This window comes from Pezoporus flaviventris, unplaced genomic scaffold (genome assembly GCF_033815535.1).
Source record: "Pezoporus flaviventris isolate CSIRO_AGI_PZ_B2104156 unplaced genomic scaffold, CSIRO_AGI_Pfla_v1 ptg000002l, whole genome shotgun sequence".
NCBI classification, from domain to species: domain Eukaryota; kingdom Metazoa; phylum Chordata; class Aves; order Psittaciformes; family Psittacidae; genus Pezoporus; species Pezoporus flaviventris.
Window position 1 is genome coordinate 86,579,192 of NW_026892550.1, and position 12,703 is coordinate 86,591,894.

Here is a 12,703-nt window from a genome sequence, read left to right on the forward strand (position 1 = left end):
AAATCACTGCATCGCAGACTACACCAGGACTATGTACAGCACATCTAGACTAGAAGAGAATTATGGGAAACTTACGTTGAATTTCTTCAGTTTCTCATAAAATAATTTGTTGCACATATTTCTGATCCACAACCAAATGGAAACATTTATTTCAGCATATACTAACTCGACCCAGCCTGGACTGACATCACACCCTGGGGAGTGAGAACGCTCATGCTTCTTCCTCCACAAACAGGGGACCGTGGTGAGCTATGAGCTACAGCAGTTCATTCTCCTTAACCCAACCACAACCAAACTAAGCCCCTGAGAATGCCCACTGGCTGCTCCAGCTGTGGTCAGAAAGGCATCACAAATGCTCCTCATGAGGCAGGTTGGTGTGGAAGCAGCAGCTTGCACTGTCAAACTTCACAGACCTGACAGAAGTGACTTAGCAGGCAAACAAGGGAAACTCTCCAACTGTTTCAAACAAGGAGTCTTCTTCTGAGTAGGTGAAGCACTGCAGCACTTAAGCAAGTTATTATGGAAGACACTTAGCTTGTCACAGGCTTGACAGGGAAAATGGGTTAGTTCAGGTGGGACTGGTTCATTAGAAACTGTTTAAATACTTCTAAAGCCACATGAGCTCCAAGCTTTGGGGCTGGCACAGAAGAGAAAATTGTGCATTCAACCATTAAGAACGGAAGATACAGATAAGGGTTTTGAAGCACGAGTTCTTACAGCAAACATTAAAAACCATTAAAGCAGACTGCAGTGTGCATCCTGAATTGACAAGCATTGGCACCAAGAAGGCTACACTGGTATGCAGTCTTAGGAGAATCTGTAGCTAATTGAGCAGAGAGGAGAACAGAAAAACTGCGGGTACCAGGGCATCAGTCTGTAGCTCAGGTTGTTCCCCCTCCAGTGACGTGGTTGTGACAGTGAGACTGACTGAAGGAGCAAGGCCTGATGTCTCGCACAACACTTGCTCAGTCTTTATTGCTGCTGGAGTAAGCTCTGTAGCCAGACACCATTCCTCATTTTCCAGGTCACCTGCCAGGGAAGGAAATTGGACACCACATGTTTAGGTCAGCGACAGAAAGACTACAAATGAAAATAATGACAGTCCTCCTCCAGAGAAGGGAAACAAACACAGAAGGCCATCAACAAAACTCTGCCCTTACTATTCAGCTCTCAGTCAATGCAGACAACCATGCCACTTCAGGGCTGTAACCTAATCCTAGCCCCAGGATATGCAGAGGAGCAGTGAGGAAAGACACAGGACACTAATCACTGTACATTGCCGAAAACTGCTTACACACAGGAGAACAAGACTAAACAAGCCATTTGGTAAAGCAGCCAGGGAGCTACGTCCTACACATGCTAATGCCTGCTGATTCAGTTTTATTCCTCCTTGTAGAGACAGCATTTAGCCAGTTCTGTTCCTTCTACTGCTTGCAATCATCAAATAGCTGGAGTGGTGATACTATACTTTTAAAACCAAGGGATTTTTCATACTTTTAACTTCAAAATTTTCTCCCAAGGATTCATTAAGAAAGTATAAAAGAGGATAAAGGCTTTGATGATCTCACAGGAGCACCAATGCTGTGGTGATCATGCTAATTTCCTCCCCTGAGCCTCTGGAAGTCACAGCATGGGATGCGTATTTTGACTGGCAGCAATGAAACGTGCATCATGCATTGACAGAATTGTCCCTTAGCTCCACTTACTGCAAGCTTACTACTCAGGAGGAAGTCAGGCAACTCTTTCCTGAACAAAGCTGAAAGGTTTGCCCTGCCCTGTAAAGAACTGGAATATAGCTGGCATGGTAAGTTGGTAGTTTCCACTCATGAAGCAGCTGCTGTCTGGCTTGCTGAGAAGGGACTTACTATCCCAGGTCTAAAATATGATAGAAGAGGAACTTGGAAGATCTCAACTTTTAAAACACTCCTACAAGGCTATTAACAACCCCACTTAAAAAAGATAAAAAAAAAAACAAATGCATTTTTGGCAACTGTAATTCTGACTTAAAATTATTCCCATCCCTACTGCCAGACTTCAGTCATATAAATTATTTTCTCTTGCAGAAGAGTACCCTATACCAGCTGTACTGCATCCCAAGAGCACACAGCACAGTCCTCTGCTACAATTAGTCAGTAGTTGTGGGAGCTCATTAAATTGAGCAGCTGGAATCTGCGGCCAAATATACACAAGAGATAAGAGTGCTGATCTTTTTTCTTTCAAAGCTTTATTCTGCTTTCAAACAGAGTGTTTACTGCATATATGGCATTAAAGCAGAGAGCAAACACGTACACCTTAGAGCTTTGAATTAACCTCATGCTGCATCCACACTGTGGGAGACAGCCACAGTGCTGTGGCTGTGCCACCAGCAGTCTGCAAGGCTGACACAAGACCCTTCCTTACACATCTAAGCCTATGAAGCTGGTGAGATGTCGGCAGAGTTCAGCTGCAAACAGGTAACAAAAATAAAAGCAGGCTTACACCCTCCAAGCTGTTAACACCACACACATATACGGCACACAGGCACTGGGCAGAAGCTGGGTGACTGGAAGAAGGGAGAAGAATGTACATCTCCAGTGCTAGTAATTACTCTGTGGTGGGACCGAACCTCCACCACTGGCAAGGAAGGAGGTAATTTGAGTAAAGACACACCAAGGAATTAAAATGAAAAAATATGTATCCTGTAATCAGAAGCTCAAGAACAGTGAGCCCAGCTCTGCCAAAAGGAGTAACTCTACAGCAAGGGCCAAACACCGTATTTAAGTTTCTGAAGAGCTTACTCCCAAAGCTTTCTGGGAAATGCAGATATATAAAAATAGAAGTATTTATGAAAAAAAGAGGTAGCATTGTCTAAATATTAACTCAGGAGAGAGGACATTGCTCTCCTTCAACCCTCCCTGAGCCTCTCTACTCACAAACAGGAGACCGCAGGTCAATCCCTGCTGACTGCAATGAAATATTCAGTGGATCTGTGGACTACCTGTACCTCGCTGTGTGAGGATCGTTCAGGTAAATGCTTTAAAGTGGTATCTTTGCCTGGAAATCCAGAATGCCTTGGCAAGTGCAACTTTAAAACACTTGTTTGGATAACTTCTGCCAAGATCTCCCCCGCATCATGGTGTGCAGAGCCTCCGCTTGCTTTCTCTTGTACCTCTGGGGCAAGCTACACATAGCAATGCGATCATCTGTAATCTACTGTAGATGCCTTTTGGGAAGGAAGGTTACATATAAATGAGAGCTATCAGCGAAGCAAGTAATTAGCTCTGATTTGTATCATCATGCAAGTAGAAGAGAAACCTAGCCATGGATGCCCAGCGAAACAGGGCATGTCCTCTAAGGCTGCACTTTGTGATGTTTCTCACCTCTAACTCAGACTCATCACAAGGATTCAGCTGCTGTAAAACTGTAAGATATGCAGGCCTTCAGCTGACCATTTTAGTCCTCTGGAATCTGACTTTGCTGATTAACTTGACATCCCTGCCATCACCACTTAGATCTGCACAAACTGCTTGGAGTTATTCTAGGCTTGAAATCCAGTCTAACCAGTTTGTAAGGTTATGGATGGCTTTCAGCGACAGCAACACGTTGCATTTAACACCAAAATAATTTTGAAGAACTGCATCTAACACTTCTTTGACACTGCCTGTTATGATGCATTATGACAGATTTCATTCCAAATGAATAACCCTGCAAAAGGTAGGGATGAAGCAATATACTGCTGGAATCCCACCTTGACACTCTCCCCCTTCCTACTTTTTCTCTTCTCTGCTCTAAGACAGCTACCAGGACATTTCCCACTCTCCTTCCTTTTCTTCATGAGCACAGCACGTTGACATTATTTGTAAATCATTCTTAGTTTACTCTTATAATACCTCATAGGACCTCAGTCTACTCTGCCAAAACCAGACAAATTTAGGCAAATGGGAAAAATTGAGCGGGCTATAGAATACTGGTCATACTGAGAGGCACAGCATACCCTCTCCAAGACAAGAGTCAGATGGAGGGGTATGGGGAACCATCAGAGAGGTTTCATGGAATAAAGAGGCCAAGCAAGAAGGTGCTCATGAAATACTGAAATGAAAGGACAGAGGCTGGCTCAAGGGACCCACTGAAGGAAAAAAGAAAGACATGGTATGGAAAGAGTAGATTACTGGTGTTGACGAATTACAGGTGTTTATGCTTGACATGATCCTGAACTGTTAAGACTGTCCAAAACAAAAAACAGAGAAAATTATCTTGGTGACAGTGTTCTAGGCAGATATGAATAGAGCAACACTGCATTGCTAAGATGAGGCAAAACATGCCTGCAAACCATTCAGATACTACATTTCTTCAGGGGGAAGAAAGCCTAACCATGAGATTTATTTAGCTATTCAAATGGCCAGGAAAATCCACATCCTAAAGGTGGCCACTTTGGCTGGTAAAAATCTCTTCTCAGGCTTCAAAACACTGATCCCGAAGTTCATTGTTGAACAAGCGATGCAGGCTGCTAGTCCCCATTCCTAGCTGAAACTTCCCATGAACTTCAGAGCTCTATCATGCACTGACTGTTTAGAGGAGAATTCTCCTCTCTTATCCTTCCATGAGTCCATGAATGGTAGGCATTCTGGCACACAAAATATGGCATTTAAGGAGTCTACACAGTACTTATCAAAATCTCAGCTACCATTTCTCTGTGCAATAATTTAACTAGAACTGATAAATTTCACATACAAACTATGTTAACTGAACATTAACGTTGCAAAGCACCCAGGTATTAAGACATTCTTATGAAGGTTTAATTCAGTATACTTTTGCACATTATATATATCTAAAAATAGGAATGTTTTAACAACATGATCAAACAGTTTCTCTACAGAATCTGTGCTTTACCCAACAAGATGAATGCATGGTGCTCCCCTAACTGGGGAGTTATTCCATGCTTTGTTATTCTCACTGTCTCATGCACAGCCTCATCTCTCCTTTACCCAATACAATTCAAATTCTCTTCCCACAGGGATGTTTAATTCCCTTCTAGGGAGATGCTTCACAAACCTGAATTAATTTCCACAGAGGTCCTGAAAATTCAAGTAAACCATGGAGAAATTTAGGCTAAAAAGTATCTAGTAATTTAAAATGGCTAACTGGAGATAACTGGAATTGGATTTTTCAAACAGTTTAGCACTGTTGTTATACTTTATCAAAATTCAGCATGCATCAAATTTTCAGGTGCAGCTGTGAATGCTACCACTTCTGGAAGTTAAACATCAGAGTTTCAAACCAAGCATCCAGACAACCCATTCATCACAGCAACCCAGGGTGACACATGCATTTAAGATCTTGTCTTCTGTGTCTGTGCCTAAGATTACATTCCTTCAGAAAGCTTGTGTGCCGCTTCCGTTACCAAGATCATCCCACTTTTCCTGTAGACTCACATTTAGTATGCATCTGCCACTTTAAAAACAACAACAACAACAACAAAATGTAGGAGCTTTACAAAGTGACAAAATAAGTGCAATCAGTGAACTGAGGCAATGTTAACACTGATAGGAAAAGCTTTAAACATGTCCTTTCACATCTCCACTCCTTGCAAGTCCAGCTTGGTCCCAGATACAACATGCAGTATGTTCCAAAATGCTGTGTATGAGATAATGCAAGAGGGGAAGCTCAAAATAGGACATAATTACCTCAGAACTGTAAGCGTAAGCACTGCATGTTGTGTTTATCTACAGCAAGGTGTCCAAGTACCAAACTCCTCTCCTCTGTTTTTATTTACTAATCCTGCTGTAGGTTCCACCATCTGCTGTTAAGATGGGCAATGCTAGTAGGATCTACTCAATATACCACAAGTTGACTTTCCCTTTTCTCTTCTCTTTCTCCAGATCACTAAACCCAAAAGGGAAAAGGCTATGCAACATTCTGCACAATGAAAACTTAAGATCTTTAAAGTCCATTATGAAGGCTGAGTTATACACCTGGATTTGGGTGCACAACACACCCAAGTCAACTTCTTTCTATGCTGCACACCATATACATTATAATGATAGTTTTCAGCAGACATGGATTTCAGTGCTCCTCTATGCATCACAGCTGAAGCGATAATCAGTATGTGTGATTTAGGTGTACATGAAAAATACACAACCAAGAAGGGCTGTGTTTGTACATGGCAGAATACTACTTCTGTGTTTGTCAAAACCAATTTTTTAATGTATCTGTAATATGTAAAAAATTAAACATAATCTCTTAACAACACCATGTGCAGCTTTCTAAGATACTCATACTTCTCTGAAGAACCTCAACATTTTGTTTCTTTCCTTGTTCCATATAGTATTATAAGAAGGCAGGGGAGGAAAAGTGGAAAACAAGGTCAAAAATGCTTACTTCAACCATACATTTTTTTTAGTATCACAGTTCCCAGCAAGTTTTGCTTTCCTTTTAAAAAATATTTCTATCCAACATTGTTCTATCCAAGTGCGCCTTCAGTCTTGTCTGACATACCACCTCCTTTCCAGAGAAAAAATAGCTCTTCTCCAATATTGACTAAATTTCACCCTCTGTGATAGATGTACAGCAAAATAGAGCTTATGAAGTAAATAAAAAGATCTGCCTTGCTCCCCGCATTCATTTCAGCACTAGTCATTAAAAAGTTTATCAGAGACACTTTCTGCATGGATAACCACATTGCACTGGTGAGTTGCTGTGTAATTTTAAACAAATTACGGTAGAACTGCACTCTGTATCTCAACTTCACCCCTCCCAAGTACAGAGAATGCAAGTACTCAGAGAAACAACACCATTTCACCATTTTCACATTTTTTTCCCCTCTACAGTAAAAAGGAAGACAGCACCACCAGGTAAACAAACCCACCTGAGGGGTATACCACTGAACCTAAACTTGAAGGGGAAAGAAAAAAACCCCATACCACCATGACAGATCATAATCACACAGAAAAGAGATGCATGACTGCATGTCATTTGAAACAAGCCTGCTGTAGAAGCACCAAGGGATATGCTTATCTGCATAAGCAGAATGAAGAGGCAGATCTCACCTTCTCAAGTTCACCATCCAACCAACAGATAAAACAGCTAGAGAAAGACAAACCCAGAAACTTAAGGAGACCACAACAGACTACTGGTCGAAGTGCTTTGCACAGGTAACAGAAGAGACTTCTCTGGACAACGTAATGCAAGAAGATCCCTCATGAGTTAAACTGTTCTCCAGCAAAGCGTATTTAAATAATCTCTCTCTTAGCTGTGTCAAGGATTTGAGTAAAAGGGCTTCAACTAATTCCTTCTGGTCCATGACAGACCTTGTACTGCCATTATGAACCACAGAGCCTAGATGCACAGCCCGCATTGCTTCTGCACAACAGTATGCAGTCTCAGACTCAGCTCATCACAGATAAATAAGACCCTTTGACTCAGATGGCATTTACATTTGAACCAAGGGTCCACATTTGCAAAGCTGTACTTTGAATAAGCACTGCATCCTTGCCTGCATCCTACTTCTGAGGTTGCTGCCCCTATAGAGCTAGCAGCAGGATCTAAGGGTGCTTACTAGCTCTATGCCACACAAATACAGCTGCAAACTGGGAACACAGCTGCAAGGGGAAAACACCTCTGGAAATGGGACACAGCTTGCCTGTGGGGAAAATGGCTGCTCCATCTCTGTCAGCAGAAATATCCCATCAGGAACCTGAAAGGGGCCTCTGCTGATGCACAGATTCTGGGTGTGCTGGTGTACATGCCACTCGCAAGGAAGTTCAGAGTCCCCAGCTCTGCAGTCTGAGCCTCTCCAGCCTCCCAAAGGCAAACTGGACATTTTTAGAGGAATAACTGCTTCCTTGTTTCCCCTCTGGGGTCACACCGTACCTAGTGCCCAGCTCTGGGATCACGTAACACACCCTGGCAGGAACAAGCCCTGTTTATTATGACTGAAATGCTGACCTCCAACGCTGCTAAAGCTACCCGCCAACTCCCGTGAGGTAAGAGCCCATATTCATTGACAAACAGTTCCTCTCACAGACTTTCCAGATGGCATTTCCCCATCCCAGCATGCACATACACTCTCACCACGAATAATGAAACTAAACCCAGCAAAACAGCCTCGACAAAGGAGATACTGTTTGAATATCAAACATCAGGGTCCCATTTTTTAAAGTGCCTGCCAGGAAGGAAAAATTAACTAAATGGGCAAAGATGAAAGGCAGTGATATACAGTAATCACTTCACACAGCAGAAGTAACCATTCTCCTAACAAAGGATCACCTGTCTTACCAGCATTCCCCTCCCTGAGCAGCATGCAGTCCACCTAAACCCCCCAGATTATTTGTATCACTATCAAAGTTATTAAGATAGAAACAAGGGCACATTGTTCCTCCCATACCTAAATAATCAGAGTTAATGCCCTCTTTCCTCCAAAGACTTTGACACTTTTCAGTCAGATGCCTGAGTTACAGGTTCTGCTTTAACTTCCCTTCCCACTATAACCTTACCCAAGCATAGCTGTCAGCTGTGATACAGTCCCTGATGTTTTTAATTCTTTTACTTAGGGGTTAAAAAAATGTTATTTTTTATATCATCACCCTTTACGTATAAGGGAGTGAGGCACAGACTGAGGTGGTAGCTTGGATTTGCAGCCTTAAAGTTTGATACTATTAAATGCCTTAAAAAAACCATAGTCTTTTATGAGATATGTGAATATTACCAAAGAAGTACTACATTCAAATGAAACAGTTCCCTCTCACCCACCTCCACTTTCCTCCCCACACCCCATGCAGATATTGTGAAGGCATATCCATATTATGGCAGCAATCAGGCTTTGGCATTAAAAGGACTTGATGCTCACAGTGCCTAAGTGAGCATGAACTCCCAGCGCAACACTGCGGAGAAAATGAGATCACTGGTTTCAGAAACAGCAGGACTGGAAGTGGGAGGAGTATTCCCCTAATATACATCATTAGGGAAACTATTCCTGGGAAATCAGCTTCTGTGGTCACTTGACACAGTTTTGGAAAGGAACAGCAAATGTCCCTTTGCTTAGAAAGGAACTACACTAGCTCAGTCGCCAGAAGACAGCCCCTGTAGAGAAACACCAAGGACGTGCAGTTCATTTAAACTGCATCCAAGCACAAATCAGAGGAGAGGTGACTTAACTGCAGTCTACAAACACCTAAGAAAGAGGTTTCTAAGAGCAGATGATTCTTTGCTCCAGCAGGAATAAAGGCCGTAAGGAGATCTCATATGTGGAACTGGAAGCTAAAGGAGGTTTGACTGCAAATAAAGTTGTCAATTATTAACAGTAAGCACCAAAATGCTCACCTCTAAATCAAAACTGATGTTTTTCAGATACGCTGCTGCCCAAGTAGAAGTTACAGGCTTGAAAAACACTGAGATTTTGGACCTTTCAAACACCTTGGTATATAGAAGTTCAAAAGTCTTCTCATCCTTTAAAACCGAAGATGCTGTTACCCTTCCACAAAAAAAATCACCCAAATATAGGCCATCACCATCAAACGGCTTCCTCCCCATCTCTTAAACACAAAAAATAAAAACCCACACAGGACAAAAGTTGTATTGGAATGTGCTCACAAAAATTATCAGTACGGCTTTGACAGCGTCTTTTCAAAACACAAATGAATTTCTTTGTCCACACTTCAAAGTCAAAGCAGAGGAGGTTCCATTTTCATTTCACTGATTCAGTACTTGGATAAAAAAAAAGGCAGAGGCAGAACAACATATCTCTCCCTAGATATAGTCTATAAAAAAAAATAAAATTAGGATATATAATCCACTACACATATTGTCTCATATATACAGAATATATACTCATATACTATGTGTGTGTATTACAAAATGTATGAAGACCACAGGTGCCTCTACACAAAGAGACAGCACGACACTGATTACAGCTTGTGGACTCCATACATAAGCAAGCATTTCCTTGAACAGAGCACTGCCTGAGGTGATGCCTGCATTTATTGTCGAATGCCTATTTGTTCTGGAGAAGTGGGAACCACATACTATGAGGTTTTGTTTGTTTCCTCTGGGTTTCTTGTTTGTTTTTTCTTTTTCAAACCATGTAAGGAGACAGAGTTGAAGTTTAAAAACAAAATTCAAGTTTTAAAAGCGCATTACAGGAAACCATAACCTCAGCAGTAAAAACCCCGATAACAATACAGATCATATGCTGGGGCCAGCCCCAGTTTTGGCACAGCTAAGCATAAAATAGAAACATGCCATTTCTGCAATCATTCTGTCAAGCCTTTAGCCAAGGCAAGCTGCTTCAAATCCAGCAGTGACTTCAAAGCATTCCTAAGCAGGAAAGCATGAACAGGAGGGGCAGGTGGGGACCAAGACTAGTCTCAAAACCAGAGCCCTCAGGGGACAAGGAAAGGAAGGCACCCAGCCACCTGGCCACAGTTTGAGGAGAGGAACCATGCAAATGAGTAGTCGGCTGACCACTGTAAGCTGCCCTGCAAGGCTCACAAAGTAAAACACACTCACAAAAACCATAGACACACACTGAGAACCACCCCACCACTTCATCAGAGGATGAAGAGCTCCATGCAGTCTCTGCCTCCATGGTCCTGCTGTACAGCTGCCCCACAGTATTACTTGTATTCAGCTATCACCTACGGATCTCGCACTTCCAAAGCTATGGTCAGCCACTACTGTAAAGTTTGTGCCTACAGCTGGCAAGATAAAGCATGGAAAGGTAGGAAAGGACCCCAAACTTGCATCTCAAGTCAGATAGGAGGCTGAAACTCAGATTTTGCCTTGCTCCTGGTTCTCTGACCCACAGCACTCCCTTTCCAAAAGGCTGCAGCGACTGGAAAACTGAACAAAGACATGCACCAACTGTAATAGAAAATAAATCTTTTCCTCATAACTGTTTACAACTGTCAGAAGTGAATCTGTGTCCCAAAAGGCCCTGAAGCACAGCAGGAGGTCTCCCTTATCCATCAGCCCTATTCTCAGCCTCCCCACCCAGCTTCTTCATTTCCTTCCAAGAGCATTTTCCAGTTCACAAATACCCAGTGTGCTTCTCCACAGCTGCTCTGCAATTTTCTCAAAAACCCCAGGGGTCACAACTAGAAAGAGGAAACCTGCTGTGAGAGATCATTAGTACATGGGCTACAGGCTCCTTTTTTATGTTACAACCTGGAGCCCCTCCTCAGGTCAGATGCCTTATTCACCAGACCAGGCAAACAAAAGTCCAAACAGCCTGCTATAAGCAAGAAGGTCAGGCTTATAAATCTCTGTCTAGTATCATTAGTCTTAAAAGTTTATGCAAAATTGAATATAAGAATAGATTCTCGGGGGTGGTGGGAAACCAAATAACTAAATGCCAGATGTCTTGAACACATGTGCTTTAAAATAGTTGCTCTTGCCAATGCTTTCATAAACCAGAGATTTAGCAACTGACACCCTCAGAGACCCCACACTAGCAACAAGCTGCAAGTATTCACGGAAGTTCTTCTGCACAATGCTTGGGAAAGAGCCTCGATACAGTGAAGTTGGAAGAGTGAATAAGTGGGGAAAACTGGTGTTGGGTCTTTCATCCTACGGATGCATAAATGTGCTCTCACCTTGAGGTCAACAGGACTTACTGGAAAAGTTAAACCCAGGATTATGAGTTTGACAGGTTTTACACTTCTAGCACTTCTTTAAAAAAAAAAAACACTTTATTTCTATAATTAAGATCTACAATTACATGAATAGGTCAATTTAGCAATTGTAGAAATTGTGGTAATAGCCAGGTAGTGGCCAACAAGAACAGCTCACGGCAGAAGTTAATTGTTCCCCTGCAACAGTGGACAATAAGGTGCTGATGGAGACAGAGTGACTGTTCATTCCACCGCAACGGCTGAAAGGAAACATTAGATAACGTTTTCAGTAAGGTTGCTGGAGACCAAAGACAGAAATAGACACTGAATGGCTTAAACGTGCCTTGAAGATCATGTGTCTAGCAAGACAGGCTTTTTTCTCAGCTTCCCGATACTCCTGGGCTCTGGAACCCCACACTTGTGAATACGCAGATGAAAACTGCTGCAGATGTTGGGTGCCACTGAACCAGATGGAGACAACTCCGAAAATTCAATTCCCTTCTCCAGCTGGCTGGCATGGACTGAAGGAGGACATAAAGGCAGGTTGGTGGAGCAACAAAACATGGGACCGGCCTGGCAGCAGATGGCAGGACCCTGCCCCTGGATAGGCCACACACACCCTGCTGTCATTCCTGCCTCCTGGACATCTCCAACAGACTTGCTGCCATGGAAACAAACTTCAGTTTTTAAGGCTGTTTTTAAAGGCAGGCAGATAGGTTTCCCGTTAGGACACCAGACCTGTGTGGTAGAAGACACTCCTGTCCCCCATGGTTGTTTGGCAGTGCACCACTCACTGGCAGGCCAGACCAGCACACAGCTTGGTAGCCACCAACCCACTCCTGGCACAGAAATGGCACCCGAGGGCTGAGCAGCTGAGCAGCATCACACAATTAACATGCACTGAGTTAGAAGTGGTATGGGGAGCCAGCTGGCATCTCAACATACACTAGCACGTGGCACCTGAAAAGCTGCCTTTGCTGAAAGGAGTTAGCAGCTCCAGGTCACGCTAACAGAGTAACTGCTGGTGTGACACTGACAATAAGGTGTGTAACAGGCACCGCTTCCAAGCGTGGGTTATTTGGCCATATGGGATAAGGGGCCTGGACCTAGAAAATCCT

At 42.9% G+C, this 12,703-nt stretch overlaps 1 protein-coding gene across 2 annotated transcripts in view; it reads right to left on the reverse strand.

Moving 5' to 3' along the window:
* CREB3L2 (cAMP responsive element binding protein 3 like 2) overlaps positions 1 to 12,703 on the reverse strand; it is a 74,395-nt gene that overhangs the window by 16,696 nt on the left and 44,996 nt on the right. For both annotated transcript variants that reach the window (XM_061444899.1, XM_061444898.1), the window contains exon 3: positions 863 to 1,029. In XM_061444899.1, coding sequence (XP_061300883.1) covers positions 863 to 1,029 — 167 coding nt within the window. The remainder of the gene's footprint in view (positions 1 to 862; positions 1,030 to 12,703) is intronic.